This window comes from Athene noctua, chromosome 1 (genome assembly GCF_965140245.1).
Source record: "Athene noctua chromosome 1, bAthNoc1.hap1.1, whole genome shotgun sequence".
Lineage (NCBI taxonomy): Eukaryota > Metazoa > Chordata > Aves > Strigiformes > Strigidae > Athene > Athene noctua.
In genome coordinates this window covers 236,962,810-236,985,453 of record NC_134037.1, presented here as the reverse complement: position 1 = coordinate 236,985,453, position 22,644 = coordinate 236,962,810, and the positions used below count along the sequence as shown (strand labels likewise).

Sequence of the window (22,644 nt, the reverse complement as noted above, 5' to 3'; positions counted from 1 at the left end):
CAGGAACATCACTGTATTAGTTTCTCTGTGTTAACTTCAGCTGCACTTTTATTCCCCACATCAAATATGTGAAAGGCAGGGCAATCTTAATCCTTTCTCCCCGGGGCTATAGCAGTGCATGTGGATAACTCATGTCCCAGTGTGCTATAAAACACTCAGAGAAGAAGATACATGAGCACTCTAGGGCTAAACAGAGACTTAATCCTACAGACCAAGCACCCACTTCAAAGTCTGTTAAAACCAGAACCGGAGTTCTTACACACAGCCATTTCTAAACAGTGCCAATCCCAAAGGTATCAAAAAAAGCCATCAGGCAGTCTTCACATGACATTTTTACATAACAAAGATGTAGGTTTCAGGTTTTTTCTGACCTGTAATACTTTCCTTCCCATGCACTGGGCTTTGGCCACTCCTTAAAGTGGAGTCTAGTCCTTTCCTGAATCTGAATTCTGCCTAGACACTAGCCTATTTGCTTCAGGCTTGTCATTCCTTTCCCCCAGATTAAAATTTATAAGGGACAGGACACAGAGAAGATTAACAGTACCATCCTGCTGCTTGTAGGTACATCCCCATATTGCTCCTTCTCCTTGTGAAATTGTCATCAGCTTCCAATAGCTGAAGATGGGGAGATGACAGGAGGCACCCCTTCGGCTACACTTTGCTAGAGCATGAGTAAATATGACAGATGGTCAATCAAAAGGATTGCTCCCATCTCAATCCAAAAAGGAAGGCAATATGCAAGAAAGAACATTCACACTATGGCAAGTTTCCTTCCAGGCTCAGCCAAACTCAAAATATTCACTTGCAAATGAGAGGAAGAGTAGGACAGAAAATTGCTCTGTTTCTCTCATATTAACTACAGCGACAATCAAAGCACTTGAAAGAAATATTGAAACTTGTATCTGCAAACACAATCCCAATACATTCTTTGTTGTTCCAAATAAAGACTTTATTTCAAAGAACATTTCACTACACCTTATCTCCGCAGTCTGTCAATGCAGCAGAAGTATAGCAGTTAATAGGCAATTTGAAAAATGAAAAAAATCAGTTAGTCCAGAATTAAAGTCATACAGCAACAGCCCTTTCCCAGCCCAGGCTCAGTGTAAGATCCGGCATGGTTTGTCTCAGGAGCAGAATTTTCTTTGGCTTTTCAAAAATGGTGCTCAAGTAAGCATGAAAGAGCTCAGAACAAATCAGCCCCCTCAGAAATTCCAAGGCTGGGTCACAGGAGTTTGCTGCAATGCAGAACACAGACTTTATTCCTGAAGAGAAAAAAATTAATAAAAAAATATTTTACATCAGGAGAAATATTTAAGAAATTGAAACTTACCTTAATCCTAACTACTAGAAAGTTCAATTTACAAAATCCTGCTCAATATGATTCCGTAAAAACCAGAAAGCCCATTCTAGACAAAAAAACTTGACAGTTTAATGCTTCTTAGCCTACTTGTTCACTTGTCTAACACTGATTATGAGCTTCTGTCTAACACTACACCAGCTGCGCGTGAAATACTCTTCTGCATAAAGTGGCTAGACACCACTTAGCAAGTACACTGTTTCTCCTTCTCCAACTGATCTACAAATCTACAAAGAACAAGTCATGAAAAGAATGAGAAGGAAAGTATAATGGAAGATGGTAGAGTTTTCTTCCACAGATTTCTTAAGTCAAGATACAAGGCACTGATTTTAAAAGCAGTTCAGAGTGGAGAATCACTGGAATTCAACGCATTTCAAAAAATAAAAAAATGTGAAAGTGCAATATGTTTTTATCTTTAAAGTAATATGTAAATTTGGTTATTAAAATGCAAGACTACCTAATTGCTGACAAAGTATCAAGGACACTATTTAAATTATTTATCTAAACACTTCATAGAATATTTCTATTGTGACTCTTTAGGAAACCAATTTTATAATTCAGTATATGATTCTGCATCATAAAGAGACAGCATAAGCAAGATCAAACATTAGGAAGTGTCTTAGTAAAATCAGGTTTATTCATCTCTATTTTAGACAAATATGTAAATAGTCAGGAAAGACTTTCTGCTATGACTGTAAACTTTTTATTTAAAAAAATTGTGTTAAAAAGCAATACAGGAATTTCCATTAATGTTCTAAAAAAGTTTGTTCACATCTTGAAAGAAAATACATTAGCAACATCTCCCAGCAGAATTAATCTTTAAAAAAGTAAAACTCTAGCTGCAGAGCTTTTCTACAGTATAGTATTCTCTACGTTTTAATTTAATCACAGGATTGAATATCATTTATCTCTATTGTTTCTAGATCACGATCAAGAGTTTATCTTAAATAGATGATATTCAATGATGTGTTACACATTGCCACAGGTACTAACATTATTAGAAGAGTGCACAACTGAATTTCACTAACAAAGCAAGACCTTTTCATATGCTGCGTCATAACCCTTCCTAACCACTACAGTTAATTTAGCTATATGCCTTTAAAATCATGTACGTTTTCCAAGGAAAAATACTAAAAATTCCATGGTCCAAATTCTGCTCCCACTTATATTCACAGGATAACATAAGCACCATCAAGTTGTGGTTTACAGCTGAAAAGCACATAGAGAACCAGTGAATTTATGAGTATAAGGGAGAGAAGAACTTGACCCATGTCTGTAAACATTCACAAAAGTCTGCAGTTGAAAGTGCCGGATAGGCAGCCTATCCGCAGTACAATTATTTCATTCACAGAGAGGTGTGGGGGCAGGGAGAACGTTATGGAACATTATTTTAGAGGCAAATTAAAATGCTTTTATGTACTTTGGAAAGACATACCCTCAGCTAGCTAAACCATACTCCGATAAAACATAATTCACTTCTACTCAAATACAGTACAGCATCATTTCCTAGCTCTCCTGTTCAGATTCAGACAAAGGAGTACTCAATTCAGCAGCAAGCCCATGACAATATTTCAAAACATAAGAAACCCCCCACACCCCTCTGATCTAGCCTCCCCTTAACATACTGCTGATGCTAACAGGAGATCCTCACACATAGGAAGAAAAGATCCAAAGAACCATAAACTGACCTTTATCCATGCACACACAAGAAGTGTGCATCTAGACAAAAGATCGTCTACAGCTTTAAGTATCATTTCAGTCTAGATCTCATTCTATATTAACCACATATACCATACAAAACATAACAGGATAGGTGCTTATACACACTATTAAGTATACTTGTTCTCCCCATTCAGTTTGACAGCCAATTGCTCTATTTACATAAACGTCTGTTTGAATATTCCTGATCCTGTAAGACACTAAACATTCAACTCATTAGCTAAAAGCAGAGTCAAGGATGCTCAGCAATTCACAGGATCAGACCCTGAATCAATTGAATGCCATCACAGACTAGGTTTGACATCTGACACAGCCTCCTGAAATCATTTACCCTCATGTTTTCCCCCGCTTTCCCCAATTCAGACCATGCTCCCACTAACGCAGGGACAGCCTTCAAAGTGAATAGGATCAGGCTCTGTCAAGCAACCACTGCAGTCTTTAAAATGTCTGGTATTTATTGCCATCCACTCTGGGGCAGACTTGTCTGCAATGAAAATGGTGTTCCTGGTGTTGACGGATAGTTAGCAAAACCTTCAGGCTGAGCTGTATAGTTCTCCAGAGCAGAAGCAGAATGTGCCTTCAAGGAAGAGAAGAAGTTAGGAAACAGCACTTGATAAAAACCAAGAAACAAACAAAAAAATCTAAATCAAGCAAAATTTCAGGCACAATACCAGTCCTACTCAAGCCAAACCAAACAAAGTATAATGTAAAGTACACAGAGAGATGAGCAAGGCACATATATGCAGATGTTAAACCACAGTGCAACTATTGCTCTGAAATACCAGAGAATGAGGAAAGCAGTTGGATTAAGAGGAAAAATGAAGAAGTGTTAACGGTATTTATTTTCCAGTAGAGTAAGCACCATCTGATTTGAAGGCACAGCTTAATCATGAGCTGTAGTATTTCACTGACTTTCAACTTCATCTTCACTGCTTGAGTAGCTAAGTGTTAACTGTAGTGATTGGAACTTGTAAACAAGAAAACTGTCATTTCCCCAATGCAATCTGTGTACATTTCTACAGAATAAATTCCTGAACTGTAAAAGCAGCATGGCCTAGACTAAATAATTTGCTGCTTCTGATCTACTTCTCCTCATATTCAAAAGATATCTGACAATATTCTGCATATTGAACAGTACTTAGACACATGCTTCATTTCAAAAACCAATGTGTCACAGAAGAGAGAAAACATTAATTCAAGACACTCAACTGCCTCTCCTTTTTTTGTAAAGAAGGACAAATTTCCTACCAGAATCCTTGATCTGTACAGAGGTTTATTTTAATAAAAGGCAAACTAAACATCTAAAACCAAACTCTGATGATAGTTTCACTTAAGTAGGTTGATGACTGAAACAAGTTGTTTCATGGACAAGAGAGATGATGAAACTACAGTTTACCTAAAGCCACCTCAAGCTTATATTACAACAATTGCATTTGTGGGAACCATCAAGAGAAAGGCACAACTACAGCAGACACAAATTCAAAATAAGCTGATTGCATGTGTAGAGAGGCCTTCATAACAAAGCAGTTTTCCACAGAAAAGTTTAAGGATTAAAATGTCAGACTGGAACTGAGCACAAATTTTGCAACTACATGGTCAGCTCGTTAGATTTAACACAAACCGAGCCAAAATTTCACTTGCATGTCTTTTTTCTTTCACACCTCCTCATTTTACAAAGTGTTTTCAGAAAGGGATTGATCACATTCATAATGTCCAGAAGCACTGTACACTGGCCTTAAGTAAGAAGTTTTCTTTATCATCATCCTTGTAATCAGTTCTCAAACAGGTTAGCGATTTTAATCATTTACTGACTTAAACTAATACCAAGAAGTTAACATGCAAGTACATGCTCAGACAATTACTGGAAGCAAAACAGTATTAACAAATAGGCATGTTACCTGTAGTAGTGCTGACTGTGCAGCCGCACTATGCTGCAATTCCTGTAAGGAAGACTGTGCGGCACCTTGAGGAAAGCCAGGGATACCAGGGAGAGATAAAAGACCAGGAAAAACTGCATTTCCCGGTGTCTGTAGTCCAGAAGTCAAGCTGAAAGAATGTCAAGATGTGGCTATTATTAGGGAACATCTGCATCATATTTATCCTGTTTCTCTCTCGCTAAGCTTATGTCTATATAAATTATAAAAGCACCTCTTCTTTTAAACCTCATAAAGGCCAGTTTCCAAACAGAAGCCCAGTCTCTGCCCACTTATAAATTATTCATGCACAGACAAACCAACACTGTCCGGAGAACACCTAAGAAGGGAACTCAAATTTTTGTGGTCTGTCTGTGTGTACAATTTGCACACAAAAAAGCTTTACAGACAAAAGTTAATGCCAAGTACTTCCTTAAAACATAGGAACATCTAAGATACTGTCTGCTATTACCTGGATGTGTCAATGGATGCCCACGTGGAATCCATTCTTGTAAAAGCCTAGAATAGTAGGTGCCTAGTATCCTCATTTGGGAAATAAGATCACTCAGCACCTCACTGGATTAGACTGTCATAACAGGGACTACTGAGGACAACCTATTTAGTAACTATGCTATCAGTTTCTAACAACAGGTGGAAATCTACTGGTGAGCTAACTTTAAAAATTAACTATAATTACTGTGAGTGAAAATAACGTCTATGCCTAAGGTAAAATCAGCTCAAGATAAAAAGAAATGGTTCTGACCTCCTTCAGAAACAGAAACATACCCAGCCTGTGCAACAAGTGCAGAGTTGAAGTTTGAGCTAAAGGCCGAGGCAAACCCTGGCAGGACCGGAGCCGGAGATGGGGCTGTGGCAGCTGCCGGCAATGGTGCAACTGCTGCTACTGCAGAAGATGCCTGGAGGCCAGGGAAAGAAGGGAGAGCAGGAGTGACAGAGGGTGTGTTAGAGACAGGAAAACCAGGGAAGGATGGGTTTGATGATCCCAGAGGTCCCTGGGCAACAGAAAAAAGGGAAGGGACGGCACTGGACAAGTTAAGCGAGAAGGGTGGAGCAGAGACTGTTGCTGAGGCGGCGAGTCCTGAGAGTACGGCGGCAGTGGAACTCACATGAGGGGCAGACACGGCTGAAGCGGTTGTAGACGGAGTAGCTAACAAAGACCCTGGGAGAGTGACGGGTGGTGTAAGTGCTGGATTACCAGTAAAAGCAAAGTTACTGGTTAGAGACGTAAAAGGAGGAAGTCCATTGAACACAGGGGCAATGGGAGCAGAGGAGCCATGTGGGGCAAGGGAAATGGAAGCCAGAGAACTGGAATTATTTAGAGGAGCACTCAAAGAGGAGAGACCTGATAGTGCTGGATTCAGGGAACTGGGTAAACTGACTGGCACTGAAGCTGCTGAGGTGTATGCACGCCCAAGCGCTGACAGTCCTATAGTGCCATGAGAAGGGCCGGCCGAATGAGAAGGACCTTTGAAGGCTGAAAGTGTAGGACTCATGGGTTCTGTTTTGACCAGAACTGGGATACTTGTGGCAGCTGGGGCTGATGAGAGCTGCTGATCAGGATTAGTAGGGCTTGTGCCATGCAAGAGGGAGGCTGATGAGCCACAGTTGATGGGCATAATCGATGGCGAAGTGGTTAATGGTGACTGTGCAGGCAATGTTGGAGGAGTGGAACTAGAATTGGCTATGGATGGGGATGGAAGACCTGGAAAAATGGCCAGCCCAGGTGTGGAGGAACGCTGTGGGGTGGGGGTGGCTGATGGAGTGTAACATTTGTTGACAGAGGAAGTTGGAGGGTCAGAGCTTTGATTAGCAAGAGCAGATAAAGAAGCAAGCTCACTTGTCATAGCAGAAGGTAAAGCAGATGAATTGATTAATGAAGTGTCATTTGATGTCAGAAATCCCTTTAAGACAGACAAAATTGGGTTAGGCAAGCTAAGTGAACCAGGAATGGTAGTGGCAGGAGAATTAGCAATTGTAGATGGAACAGGACTAGAAATCCCTTGGGCGTTGGGTGGCAAGGACAAAGGGAGGCCAGCAAAAACTGATGACAATGGAGTGGGATTATTAGCAGAAGCAATTGAAGAGGTTGCAGAAAACGGGAGGCCAGCAAATGGTGCAGTAGCAGATGCGAAAGCTTCACTAGGCACAGGTGTGGCACATGGTGTGCAAGAACCCTGTGGAGCTGGCGCAGCAGTGGGTATAGAAGCCAGTCCAGAAAAAACTGCAGGGACAGGGGTAGAGGTTGCACTGTGAACAGATGTGACAGGAACACCAGGCAGTGAAAGGGATTTGATGACAGTAGGGGTTGGGGTGGATGGCTGAGATGTATGGATGGAAGAGGAGACCTGTCCTGGGAAAACAGGAAGGACAGGGGTAGACATGTTCATCCCAGAGATGAGTGGAGTTGCAGGTGCTAATGGATGGCTTATTGCCTTGACAGGTGATGGGGTAGGGACTGGAGTAGCAGCAGGTGTTGAAGGATTAGAACCATGAGGAGTAAAGAGCTGATTCGCTTGTGCAGAAAAAGCTGCAAAGAAACAAAACTGGTAAGAATACTTGAAACCGTCAGAAATGTTTGAAATCAACACACATTTTATACAGCATTTCAAAATACGATACACAGGCAACAGCTAACATACAATGTCTGTATATAAACAACGAACACTGGAGCCTACAAAAACAAAATGGAAAGGTACGTACAAACACATCACACAAGTTGTACATCATGTAGGTTACCACTCCTCTTTAAAACACTTTGTGGCATCTGCTACCTCTTCATGATCTCATGCAAGACAGTCAAATATATGCCGTAAGAATATCTAAGTGATACAGGCAAACACCCTCCCTCTGGTCCCTAACATCTGACAGTACCCAAATCAGCATCAGATCACCTGGGCTCCTCTGCATCCACTCTCACTGAAGGTCAGAATTTCCTTCAGAACCAGTTAATTCAATGTATCATGATTTCAGAGAAGTTTAGTCAACAACTGAAGAAAGCTGATTTCAGGTGCTGGTATTTTTCTTTCCTTCAAAATCAGGTCATTTTCTTCACTGTATTTCCTTCAGATTTTGATTCTAAGAAGGTACACTTTTAAATTCATGTATCACACTACAGTATTAAACTAACATTGGCACTTGAATTTATCAACAAATATTTCTGTAAGTCTTTAGTCAGGTGTCTATAATTGAGGCAAGCACCTGGCACTAGGAATATCAGCTTATATCAACCCTACAAAGTCAAAGAGACATCAGTCAAGCTGGAGGAAAACAGGCAGGCAAACTGCAAATGGGGATGTGGAGGTTAATGGAAAGAAGCTGCGTTTATGAACACTGGCATATCAAGAGCTTCGATATACCCCTATATAGTTTCCTGCAGAATATGAATGTGTTAATCATTCCTCTCAAACAACCCTCATGCTTTATTTTACTTTTAAAATATCTGTTCAACTGTAAGCAAATCACTGATCCAACCAGTCAAACTCATCAGCTTAGATTTCTCTCTTGCCCTAATTCTACATATCCACACATAAACCCAAGAACAGAACCTTTAAAATCTTCAACCTAAATTCATATGGCCAACTCCTGGATTATGTATCTTGAAACTCTGAAACTCCCAAGTTTGCACACAAACGATTTCTTTCTGCATATTCTTTTCCAAAAACCTAGACCCAGATTGCTTGGCTCTGGATTCTGCTCTTTCCTCATCCTGTTTCCAAGCTGAAGACTGTCCTAAGAATCACAGTTGTTAATCCTGACAGCCAAGATAATCACCAGAGAAATACCGCTGCAATAGAACCCAGAGCTGTTAATGAATTTCTCCTCCTAAGAGAAGATTTTATTCCTTACACTGTATTCATTTAGCTGTATAAACTATCTTTTAAATGCATACACACTTAAAGGGGTATATCTGAATAAAGTGATTCTTTGAAACAGCAACATTTCTATAGAATCATGGCCATAGAGGAGAAAAGACAATACATGACCTTCCCCCCCCCCCCAAGCATTTACAGGAGCTAAACTTCTGGTCCTTTTATCTATTTTGGGTAGCTGTTAATATGCCTAACTCAACCATCACTAGATTCTCCATTTCTGTTTGTCAAACCTAACAAAGTATTATCAAAGGGTTTGTGTAAGTAGTTCATAACAGGATTTATTATGATGATTTTTCTAAGTCTACAAAGCGTATGAAGTACCACACAGAGACAAAAATAATATGCACAACTCTCTCCTGCAAAAAGAATTGGATTTCAAAGGGTAAGACAAAAGTGCAGGTAGACATAGTTGGATGTAACAGTCTGGGATAAGACATTCTACACACAGATTTCAACGAACTATAAATAAAGAATCTGCCTTTCTTGTATCCCTAGCTTCCCATTGCAACTAATGTATGAAATTAAAATGTGAATGAGTTTTCAAATAAATGTCCAGAGTTTTAACAGGGGCAAAGTTATTATTGAAGTGTTTCAGTGCACTACATTGCAAAGCATATTTTTAGTAAAAAACATGATTTCTCACATACTTATATGCTGAACAATATAAAAATTTAATGAATTAACGTAAAAGGCTGAATTGTAATGTTTCAATGCTTCTAAGTGACAAATGCTTGAGATTATTTTTTTCTCAACTCTCAAAGGATTCTATTCCAACAGTAGTTAAATACTTAAGAGGCTTATGCAAACCCCACTAAAAAAATATGTTGTTTACATTTTCTGAACAAATAACAAAGATGCAATCAACACAAAAATCCCCCTGTGAATTTGCAATTTACCTTGATTTTGGGGAGGTTTTGCCTGGCTGGAAAGGTCCTCATTTTCTAAATGAAGAACAACAACTTGTTATTTAAAAGCAAATGAAACTCCAGCAGTGAATGATGCATTCACAACAATGAATCAGAAAAAATGCCATCAACATTTTTAAAGGTATGCATGCTTTACCTGATACCACTTGATTAGCAGTGTATGTCGGAGGAGCTGGTAAGCCTGGAGCTATGACATTAGCCATTGGAACTAAGCCAGCATTGTTGTAAGCACCTAAAATAACAAATGCAATACACATCTCAGTTGTCAGAAGAACCCATATCTCAATGAACCCATGTCTTTTCCTTTACAACCACCTTTTTGAAGACTGTAAGATATTCCTTAACCAAAAAGCCAGAACAGTTAATCATCCAGGCTGGATACTGACTTTTGCCAATGTCTGCCTGAATGACATAGATTGTGATCCCAATTTTAGTAAGGGCTGTTCTCTTGAAAGAGTCTGAAAAAGTCAGGTTTCAATTGCTTTCAATTCCATTTTGCCTGAAAAACTCAAAGGGGAGGAGTAATTCAGAGTATCTACATCATCATTTGTTCTTTTTCTATTCCTAACTTAAAGGCTGTTACAAGTCTTCCTTTAACATTAAAGCCTTGACAAACAGAAGAGCCAAGCATACATCAGCAACCATGACCAGCCATCTAACACTAGTCAGAAAATTCAGAGAAAAATGTCCCATCTCAAAGACTTAGTCTATCATTCGTCAGTATGTCTTTAAATGTTAAGAAATTCAAGTGGGTTAGCAAATTATTTTTATATAAATACTTATTGAACTTGACATTGAAAATATCTTTTTCCTTCCTTATTCTTTGGAGCAACTCAAACTGCTGCATTGCCGTGATATATAGTTCTGATGAAGAACATCAGAATTTAAATCACAGGAACATAAATACACTTCACAGTGGTCCTGATGGAATATTTTAAGAGTGTAAGAACGTACTCTTCATGGGAAAAGGTAGCACTTGAACAATGCTCAAAATACAGTAATTTTTCATACACAAATTCTCTCTGATTTCACACTTTCATAATAGTTCTACATAATGTTAAGATTTCTTGCATGACAATTAGCTAAAAACAGAAAAGTCACAATCTTTGGGTCACCCAGGAAGGAAATGCTAAATCAATACATATAAAAGGCAGAAAACAAAATATTCTGACCATTGCTTGAAAACAATCAAATTCAATAGTTTCACATTAGCATCTGCAATCTCATTAAAAACATTTTTTATATGTATAAATCTACCATCAGCTATGAGTTCTGTTGTCACAAGTGTTTTTTTTAAAAACCATGTTGCGGCCTAATAAGGCCCTGGAAACCTCAAAAGCTATTTCATATCCTAGAATGTACTAATACTTACATCCAGCCACAGGCCAAATTTTGTGCCCTAACTTACTTTGGGTAGCATTTATTTAATATAAATCTAAGCTAGTCTGAAAGTTTCCTATATAGCATTTATTTAATATAAATCTAAGCTACCCTGCAAGTTCTGGGGAGCAAGTAATTTCTAGGGCACAAATCATCAGACTTACTTTAGCCACTAGTAGTGCATATTTTTCCGAACAGACTATAGAGAGACTTGCAAACATCAAGTCAGTTAGATGACTTAACCTTCAACACGTATGCTAAGAGCTCTACCACACTTTCTCATCAGATACCTTAAAAACTCCCCAAAATCCTTAACATCATTGAAAAACAAGCTTCCTAACCAGAACACTCCTTGTTTTGCAGTACGGAATTGCAAGATTAGAAAAAGTGTTCAACTGCTGCTCAAAAAGACCAGTCTGACTACACAGGTACTCCAACCTCTTCTTCCAAAGAAACACAAATTGCCATGCTCCTTTCCAAAAATGTCTGGAATCAAACAACTGATGCAGTGGAGAAAAGAGAATCACAGAATCATCTAGGTGGGAAAAGACCTTGAAGATCATCCAGTCCAACCATTTACCTATCACTGACAGTTCCCCACTACACCATATCCCTCAGCGCTATGTCAACCCAACTCTTAAACACCTTCAGGGATAGGAACTCCACCACTGCCCTGGGCAGCACATTCCAACGCCCAACAACCCGTTCTGGAAAGAAATGCTTCCTAATATCCAGTCTAAACCTGCCCTGGTGCAACTTGAGGCCATTCCCTCCTGTCCTGTCGCTTATTACTTGGTTAAAGAGACTCATCCCCAGCTCTCTGCACCCTCCTTTCAGGGAGCTGTAGAGGGCGATGAGGTCTCCCCTCAGCCTCCTCTTCTCCAGACTAAACACCCCCAGTTCCCTCAGCCGCTCCTCCTACGACCTGTGCTCCAGACCCTGCACCAGCTCCGTTGCCCTTCTCTGGACACGCTCGAGTCATTCAATGTCCTTTTTGTAGTGAGGGGCCCAAAACTGAACACAGGAATCGAGGGGCGGCCTCACCAGTGCCGAGTACAGGGGTCAGATCCCTTCCCTGTCCCTGCTGGCCACGCTATTGCTGACACAAGCCAGGATGCCATTGGCCTTCTTGGCCACCTGGGCACACTGCTGGCTCCTGTTCAGCCAGCTGTCAATCAACATCCCCAGGTCCCTCTCTGACTGGCAGCTCTCCTTCTCATGAAGGAAGACTCAATCTTACCTAAGGCACAAGGTTAGGAATAGTCAAACAAAACAGAGGAAAAGGCAATCACTATGTCCCTTCTGAGGCTGAAATCTACATACCTGAACTTTTCTTTTAAGAAACTGTTTTCTCTCCACTGTGATGTAGAGAAAGTAAAGCTGAAGGCAGCTAAGAAACAGATTGCCATCCTTTAGCAAGTTCTTACATATTTCTACCCAATTCAGGGCTGTGCCTGACCATATCCTATGTTTGGTACAACATACTTGTCAAGCCAAAGCCTGAGTGTTGTTCAAATATTACGACACAGCTCTAGTCTTGTCTAACACACAATGCCTCCCATAAACGAAACATTCTGTCATCACAACAGGCTTGTGTATTTTTCTTATGATGTGGATGTTGGAAACAGAAGGCAATATACTCCTCTTTTTATCAATTTTGCAGTCACGACAGGAAGAGATAGAAACCAGTACCCAGAGCATGCTTAGGAAGCACAAACCAATTTCAGATATGATCATGGTCAGAGATACTGACACTTGACACTTATTATTTAAAAGGCAAATGGATGAAACAATAGCATCAAGCTAAAACACAGAGAAGCCTTACTTGGTGCAATAGTTGCATGTGGCCGACATGGTGGGATGGGGTATGGAACTGGTTTGTGTGGATTGTAGGTTGATGGAGCCTACATAAACAAAAAACAAACGGAAGAAGCAATAGTGAAAGCATTACCTAATGTTTCTCAGACAAAAAGCTAACATTCAGATACTACTACAGACAGCTGTTCTTCACTGGAAAAATATTTGATATCAAATTTCTTCATAATATCCATAGTGACTGCAAATATTTCACTTTCTGAAAAAATGAAACAAACATCACTAGTATACATTTAGATTTTAACACAGTCCTGAGCACAGGTGGGAAAGGGAACTCCTTCCTGCCTTGTAGTCTCCACAATCTGCAGTCTTGGACTGACTTCTCATTTTAAAAATTTAGCACATTTAAAACTAACAAATACTTATGCAGTTATCTGTCCCTTTAAAATAGTATTTAGTGGGAAAAATTTCATAATAGAAGTGAAAATAAAACATTTGGACAATAAAGTAGTATCAGGTTCATTGAAAGTTTGTCCCATGTGCTTAAAAATTTTGAAACACTGATCAGCTGTGTTGTTAAGAAACAAGAACCTCCTTATAAGGCACTGCTGTAATTCAATTTTCCAAGATGCAGGCTTTTTTTATGTTCATGTGGGAAACCCTCAGAGACTGTAATAAAAAACTGCACATATTTCTATCTAAAACTTACACTACTAAATGACTACCAAAAATGTTTTCTATTCTGCTACTGTAATTTAAATTCTGCCTTTAAATGCACACACATCGTATGCACTAGAGCATCCTATCCCCCACAGATATAAACTAGAGCTTCTTTTCAAGTTAAATGCAACATAACAGCATTTTATATCAAAGCCTCATTGGATTGGCTGGTGGTTGGATTTTTTTTCTTAAAAGTTTCACTTATTTATTCATTTATTAGACATACTGGTTTGGATGGTCCGAGTATACGGGCTGCTATTCCCTTTCCTTCATTAGTACATTCTTCTGTGTCTTTTTTGATAGGGGTTCCCTGAAACAAAAGAAAATTAAACTATTAAGTATTAATTTAGAAGTAAATTTTGCTACAGAATTTCTGCCATTTTTTTTTTCAAACTACATTCAAGTTTTTGAATAATCTGAAAGTGATACTTAACTATGTTAGGAAAAATAAACTGTGTTCTAGGTTTACAAAATGGTAAGAGCCTTCCAATAGCTTGGTTCATAACACTGAACTTTTGTGAAGAGACACATATTAAACACACCATGTTTCTGACACAATTAGAATTCTACATTTTGACTTGTGGACATGGTAACTTACATTTTGCAGTCCCTTAAGTGTTCACAGGAAATACTTAACATGGTTGCTCATGAACTACACTAAGATCAGCAGTAGCACTGTACTAACCATATTAGGTCATCTTCTCAAACTACCAATAAGGCTCTTTACACCTCTCCTGATTCTGCCAAATATTGCTAGAGATTACAATGCCTTCCTTAGATGAACAACGTCTTATTTACGCAGTAATCTTTACTTGAAGCAGCATAGAAAGGATGGGCAAATAAAAATAATCCAAGTTCCCTATAAATGTGGAATGGGGTAATGAAAAAAACCCAAATCATTGCTTTTGATTCCACTCCTCCTTGCACATATATGAATCCTGGTTTTGGTTATACTATAATGAACCCTAAATCAAGGATGCTATGAAAATCAAAAGCACAGTATCATGCTTACGGGGAAAATTCCATTTATGCGGCTTGGTTTGCCTTTGGGATAAGGGTTGCCAGGAATCATGCCACAGGATGATATCATAGCATGAGGAGCCTTACAACCCGTTTTTGAAGCCTGCAAAATAATCAAGAAAGGACATTATTTGCAATCAAATTCAATGCTTTAAAGAAATTAATTACTATTTCATGACATTTAGACTGAGTGAATCAACCTCCATGGAATAACTCAAAGCTTGGTCTCAAATCTTCTTCACAAATAGTCCACATAGTGTGAGCTTCTGCCAAACACCCCTTTGTTTTGAGTAACTCTACTCGGACCACCTGTACTTCTGCTGAAAACTTGGGGTTAAGCACTTGGTGTGCTCTAAGACAAATGCAGACTGTTTCCTTCAGCATTACTTGCAATTCTGTGCCCCTTTTTCCACAGGACCCTAATGCCTGAGAGAAACTTCCCTTTTTTTTTGCACCTGTATTACATGGCTCTTAATCTTTTTGCAGCTGCTTCTTTCAGCTTGTCTTTCACCAGTAATTCCCAGAAGTCCTCATAGTAAGTCCTGACCCCAAGTAACCATAAGGATGGAAACAATACAGAATCAAAGATACTAGAGTATCTTGGCTACCTGTTCAAGAATTCTTCTGCATCTTTTCTTCTCTGACATATTAATTCTGAACAGATCTTCAATAAGGCGATAGTTCTGAGCATCAACGATGTTGCTATAAATAAAGACATTGACAGACAATTACTGTCACTCCATATGATGATCAGAAATGATGCACTACTGAAAAGTGATCAACACTTATTCAGCCAGTACCCAACAGCACATTAAAAAACCATAATTATTTCTAATCATTTTACTGTTGTTATTATTAAAGTAAAAACCCCAGGCTTAAATATGGACTTCATACCTCTGAGAAAAACATGGTATTAGAATTAAGTATCAATATAGAACAATGAATGACAGTGGCTAAGCTTTATGGCAAAAATAACTAGGCTGACAAAATGAACAGTTCGTCAGAAAGCTTTAATTGCTACTAGCACACAAATCCCAGCACAGCAGAAAACGAGCAGCTACTCAGTTCACCACTGTTTCTTGCTAGACTAGTAGAGAAACAAATTTTCATCTTATTTACTCTAGAATGAAAAAGATTAAACTCCTAGCAATACTCACATGTTCTGCAGAGCTAGTGAAACCACTTGCATAGATTAAAAAAGTAACCTTCCTTTCTCCTTCCTCCTTTCCCCAAATAGCAGACACACCAAAGAGAACAACAAAATGTGCAAGTACAAGGAGAGTAATGCCTGATTCTGTCTTTTTCAAAAACCCTAATCAGAGCACCTTTACTGCTGTCAAACATTACCTGCTTCTTTCAAACTATTGAAAATATAATACAGCCCCAAAAAGGAGGACTTCTCAAAGCAGGATATAAGAAATGGAATAAGCAGAATGTTGAACAAAGATGTGAAAAACACCTCAAAGAATGGTATTAAAATGTCAGTGATCTTTCAGCTTTGTTCTCTAGTTCTGATTAGCAAGGTAAGTAACACACAGATTTGGGGTAGGATTTCTATAACATGAGTCCCTTATTATGATCTTGCACTGTAGAAATTCAACAGCTAAAGAAGCTACCATGCCTTCCTCCCACACCAGATGAAGTGCAACAACTAAAGAGTCTCTGAGCTCCAATCTCATTTCAAGAAGCCAAACAGGTTAGTTTAATGCACCACTGAATTTCCTTCAGGCTATCCTGTTTTGTTTCACTCTGAAAAGAGACTAGGAGCATTCACACAGCTTAAAGCTCAACTCTGAAAGCAAGATCATGTCTATATCCTCAGTCTTATTTGCTTTATGGATATTTATATAATGAATTTATGTACTTCAAAATGTTCAAGCTGGCTGTAATATATAGCACTCATATGCAAGGCAAACATAATGAAAAAACAACATCAACCCAAAACAGAACACTTCATATGATAGATCCCCTAAACCAGGCAGAAGAGTTCCAATATAAATGTATGGAAAATGTAGGTCCTTTGAAGAAGCTGTGTTATAAAAACCCCAAACTTTCTGTGCAAACATACATTTATCATATCTACACATCTTTTACAGACACTAGATCTGTAAATGAAATATGTCAATTTAAGAGATGTATCTATTTAAGTAATTTTTACATATGTAATGCTTAGAGAGCTTTTCAAATGCAAAAGGATCAATTCCCAAAATACCCTGGACTCAGGCCTTTTACATTTCAGTGAGCAGAAATAAGCTTAAGGCCATCTTCATTCTCTACAACATTTGAAGGCCACTGTAAAAAACACTGGCAGTGGCAGTTTTCCAGCAGGCAGAAGCCCACGTAGCAGCATGCTCAAGACTCAGATGAACTACAGAATTCTGCGCAATGTCTACTTCTAATTCTTCTTTTTACAGTCCTATCAATAATGGATTCGTGCTTTACCCTAACTGGCCACAGTGTTTCCTTCTGAAAGTATCTTATGTTTTATACATTGAAACATTAGTAAAAACAATACAACTTACAGAAATGCAATGAGAGATACTTACGAAGCTAAGATTTCAAGGGCAATAAGTTTATCTTTACTGAAGGTGAAGCAGTTGAGAATATTAACCATTTTTGATGCTGGAACTGCCACTATTTTCTGACAAGTAAGCAAGAAAGAGAAAAGTGTATATAAAATAAGACACTACAATTATTTTAAACCAGGAATGCTACTCAGTAACAGCTTCATATCATGTATTTAATATTTTCTCCCTCCCCCTGGGAAGACTATGCCTTAAATGCTGAACAAAAAAAAACGCAAAAAACATGTGCTAAAAGCAGAGAAATTAGGAGAGTTAACAACAGTTGAAAAGGGCTACATCAATTCTTGTGATACACAGGAAAGTAAAATGTCTTTTTTTGAAGACTTTAGTCAGAAAAGATACCATGGTTAAATGTATGACATTTCATATTTTGATACCACTGAAAGAGATGAAGAGGAAAAGTTTGAAAATTAAAGAATAGACCAACCCAACAGTCGCAAAAGTAGACATCATAAAACTAAAACAAGATTCAGAGGGTAAACTTACTCTAGAAGATTATGCCACAAGAACTTACATGTTGTAAAGCCTTTATTGCCTTGAGCTGTGGTTCAGCCCAGGAAAAGTATCTCAGTAACTCAACAACCTGCAACAGAAAGGCCTTCGAATTAATCTTTTATATATATTTTTAAATTACGCTAACAGTATCAATATCATCTTTCCATTTCTGGAGTATAGTGGTATACTGCTAAAAAACATGTGTCTCTGACGTTTGATTACATCAGTGCCTACCAGTATCTAATGTTCTTTTTATTTCTAATTAGGCATCTAAAAACTCTATGTTATGAGATGAAGTTCTTCTGTGAAAATATTTAAAATAGATGCTTGCTCCTCTCTATATATTTGCATATATGCACAATTGTCACAGCATTAGCATAAAAAATATTAAGTCTTTCTGAAAAAGCTTATAAACATACAGTATCTCATATTCACCAGACATACACCAAAAAAAAAGAAAAAAAAAGAAAAAAAAAGAAAATAAACAGGAAAAAACTCTACATAGTATCAGAATAAACTGGGATACTTAATACTATATGCCAGTTTAGAAAATACATGCAAACTAAGTCTAAATTCCATGACAATAAATTTCTCCAATTTTCCCCACATAAGAATGAAAACGTAATTATTTTGATAACAACTTGGAACTATTTTTAGCAGTTTAATGCTGATATAATAATGAGAAATTAAATCTCCTCAGTTAATAAATAAAAAAAGCTAATATGATCAGCCTCGGTATGACTGGAGACCCTGTCTTTCTGTATTACTGCATACACAGAAACAATAGGTCCCATTGAACCCATTACAATGTTGGCTTTTACCTGTTCACTAGAAAAGTATCCATGAACATACTCAATAGCTTTTAATTTGTATTCAGTCAATACAGCCTAGAAGATATAGGAAAAAGACACGCAGTTAGTCCCTCAAAAATTATAATTATAGCACAACCACCTGCTAGACTAATCTATTAATCTAAAGAAATCTGACCTTACAAAGTGACATTTGCATCAATTACACAGCAGTATTTCTAAGTATCCTTAGATAACTGAGAGAACAATGAAAAGCAGAGATGTAATTTAACTCTTGTATTAAAAAAATTATTAATTTTTTTATTTAATTTTGCTTTTTTGTTTAAAACTCTGAGAGAACATCATCACTCTTCTTTTGTCTCAAAGATTTAGATCAACTTTACATGAAATAACGCAATACAGTTGATTATTTATACAATCTCTTTGTATGTTTCCTGTAAAATAATTAGCAAAGCATCTTATTTCAGTGAATTTATGAAGAGACTGGATAACAAGTCTGTGCAGACAGAATTAAGTATACAATAAAGCTTGCTCCAGAGCCTGATGTTCTCTTATCATTACCTTCCTGTAGTTCAAACTTTAATACAGTCATACAAAACAAAGGAAGCAGAGTAGTTTAACGCAGTACTGGCCACCACTTTTGACTTAGTGGCAAGGCAGTTTTGTTGATAACCACATGGGCTACCTAACAGCCAGGGCTTCCTCACTCTCCTCATACCCGGCTCACTCATACAAGATGTAAGGAAGACAGGCAACCACTGAATTCCTGCCCCAAACTGGTGCAAACACCTTCCTTCCCCAGTTTCCAAGGCCTCCGCCTACTGCTAGCTTTCACGCTTATTCACAAATCACCTCCAGCTTCACCCACACACCCATTTCTATCTGCTTCCCAACACCTCTAAAACCTACCCCTACTCCTTTTTCTGTGCTTGGTCCTCCACACGCACAGACAGACATGAAATTCTCCATGACTGCAACCTGACTGTGAGGAGCACAGGGGCACAGAAACCTACCCGCGTATGTTGAGGCAACCGCCTTCCTTTCTGTACCTTACTAAGAGACCAACACTACCAGACATGTTGAAAATAACTTCTCTGTCCAGGCTCATTTTTCCTTCTCTCCCTTCCTTCTCTTCATGTATTCTGGAAAAAAGCCTGGTATGTCATATAGCAACCTCTTTACCAAAACGGCACTCTTCCTCCTTAAATCAACAACTGAATGATTTTATAGTAAAGAATACAAACAGAAAGCACTGCTATGTTTACTTATGAAAAAATGAAACAAAACAAACGAACTTTATTTTGTTAATAATCATAAGTATGTACAGGGAAAGATAGAACTAAGCTACACATTAGGACATTTAAATAACTGTTCCTGATAATTGTAGGACTGCAAATGGAACACACCAACACTTGTGAATCATGTAACAAAGAAGGTTCTACCACAGAGCTAGAAATTAAGATTAAACAAAGATCTAGCAACATGTTAAGACACAAAATAAGCATTTGGAACATGAACATTACACTGCAACAGCACAGCTATTATTAACACAGCACAGCAATGATCCTTAGATCAACAGTAAGTTAGGTTTACAGGAATACAGGCAGATAGCATACAGAAAACATAATTGACTAAAATCACATGTCAAAACCCTTTTGTTTGAAGTCTTTAGTAATCACGGAGCGTATTCTGAAGGACTGCACTGCAGTAGTAATATTTGAAACATTACTCCCTCCAACCATTAAATCTCAGAGAAAGTATTCGTGTGCAAGTTGTTCCTTGATCTCCTTCCATAAGAATTCTTAGGTTGAGGGAAATCCACACCCTGAAATATCTTAGGCTGTCACGTTTTCAGCTGGTTATGCAGCATGGAACCTACCTGTTTTATAAAAAATCTATGACCATGACCTTATGCAAAAACACTAGTAAGTGCAGTTGCAATAACAAAGATTCATCCCTGGGGCTTTTGTGCACAGTGGTTTATATCTCAGTATGTTCCATAATAATAATAATAGAACTGCAGCCATCATGCTGAAGAGAAGCTGAACTGAAACAGAACTCTGCAGCACCCAAGTCCAAATAAAGGAAATGACCTCTTCTAGACAACCCATCATAAGAAAATACATTTATTACAAAAATGTTACGGATTTCTTTTCTGCCATAAGGCAAATCTTACCCAAAACACACCCTTCATTTTCACAGTGACAGCTTTACTAGGATACTTACCTGTTCTACTGTGACATTTAAATCACCTCTGCATAACTACAGCAAAATACAATACATCATCCCAGGCTTGTAATTCCCACACAAGACAGGAACCATTAATCTCAGTAGTTCTGATTTTTTCTATCCTTTTCCACTTCCGGCATTTGAGAAGCCATCTGAACCACTAACCTCAAGCTTTCCTGTTAAAAGCAGGCCTCTGTGCAGAAAGAAACAAGACCTGTCAGACACCAGGAAGCCTAGATTTCTATCTTTGCTTCCCACAACTAGCAGGTATTTTCCTCCGTGAGTTAACATGAGATGCACACAGTTCACAACACACATCAAAACCCAGGTTTTCACAACCTAGAAGAAGGTGTGCACACGCTCATGAGCTGTGGGAGACGCGGCTTGGAACAAGGCATGCAGAGTGCAGCTTTGAAAACAGCCCTCTCATGTCATATTTGTGTAGTGGATCTCCTAAACCATTCCATAAAAGGTGGATGTCTCACACTGCAAGTCCCTGTCTCTGGTCAGGCCAAGCAAACATGGCCTCTACCACCAAATAAGAGATACTTGGCCATTTTGGATTTTCTTCCTCACCTTCTCTGACATTGAAAAAACCGTGATAAACTTGTTCAAGCACTTATTTCAAATGAGCACTCTTCAAGCACATGTTGCTAGCTCACTGGTAGCAGTCTGGGCATTCAATCTGACTTTTCTGAGAAAATAAAAACATCTCAGAGAAACCATGTCACAGCAGATTTACACTGTTATATTCGACACATAAAACCTAGAATACACCAGCAACACAGGATTACAGTACTTCACATTGAGGTAAAATTTACTCTTTATTGAACCCTGAAATGATTATTAAAGGCAAACGCATAACCTGGTGTGGAGGAATATTCTACCATCAAATGGTTAAACTAACATGCAAAATGAAAAGTTACCTTTCTAATTTCATCCAGCACGGTTTCAAATGATTTCTTATCCATCTTTATTAGTGCATTCAATGCAGACACTTAAACATGGAGAGGAAAAAAAATATCCAGGCCAAAGACTTAATAGTCTTTAAGCACACAGAAAAAAGAAAAAAAAATTTTTTTTGATAAAAAAGAGAAGCAAGGCAAGGAAGGCAGCATAGGATCTTCTCAGCCCCTGGGCATTTAGCGCCGACGCCTTCGCAATGCTGGACGCAATGCAAGAGACAAAGGCGAACCGCCGGCTGCTGCTCGCCGCCTCGGAGGGGACGCGCACACACTCCCTGCCCGTTCCGAGGCTGTCCTCGCCGGCGAAGGGAGAAGGAGAGCTCGAGGCTGGAAGGCGGCGGCAGCCCCGGCCCCTCGGAGCGGCCGCACAGCAACCCCGCAGCGCCGCTCCCTCAGCACGCGGCACAGAGGCCCGGCCGGCCCGCGCCCGCCTGCGGGGCGCCCCCACACCCCATGGCTCGCTGCGCCGCCACCCCTTGATCCCGGCGGTCAGAGCCCGAGGCGCATCGGAGCAGCCACGCGGGGAGCGGGCCGAGACGCCCCGGTAAGCAAAGGTGCAGCGCGATCCCCAGCCACCAACAGAGAACCCCGCTCCGCCGGCCCTGCCTCGCCGCCGACGCTCTCCTATGACATCAAGCGCGGAGGCGAAGCCCCCTTTCCGTGCTGGTCGACAACAATGCTGCCTGAGTAGAAGTGGCGGAAACTCGAGCTGCACTCGCGCCTCTTCCAGCACCCGGGCGTCTCGACGAAACGTGGAGCGCTGCCGCAGGGCGCTGCCGCCCTCCTTCTGGCCTACCGCTGCGCTGCCGTCGCGCGGC

The 22,644-nt window shown here is 39.3% G+C and overlaps 1 protein-coding gene across 3 annotated transcripts; it reads right to left on the bottom strand.

Annotated features, from left to right (window-relative positions):
* Positions 1 to 943: 943 nt before the first annotated feature.
* On the bottom strand, positions 944 to 22,431 carry PROSER1 (proline and serine rich 1). 3 transcript variants are annotated; one of them, XM_074913791.1, is made up of 13 exons: positions 21,788 to 22,431; positions 18,645 to 18,710; positions 17,843 to 17,911; positions 17,290 to 17,384; positions 15,352 to 15,445; positions 14,736 to 14,846; positions 13,950 to 14,033; positions 13,014 to 13,092; positions 9,945 to 10,040; positions 9,779 to 9,823; positions 5,776 to 7,537; positions 4,975 to 5,122; positions 944 to 3,653 (listed from the first exon to the last, which is right to left on the bottom strand). In XM_074913791.1, exons 1-13 carry the CDS (start codon positions 21,830 to 21,832, stop codon positions 3,531 to 3,533), a joined length of 2,817 nt encoding a protein of 938 aa, XP_074769892.1. In that variant the 5' UTR covers positions 21,833 to 22,431; the 3' UTR covers positions 944 to 3,530. The 3 variants fall into 3 exon arrangements, with proteins under 3 accessions (XP_074769892.1, XP_074769912.1, XP_074769902.1); XM_074913811.1 differs by having other exon boundaries at positions 944 to 1,262; XM_074913801.1 differs by lacking the exon at positions 18,645 to 18,710.
* Positions 22,432 to 22,644: the final 213 nt, after the last annotated feature.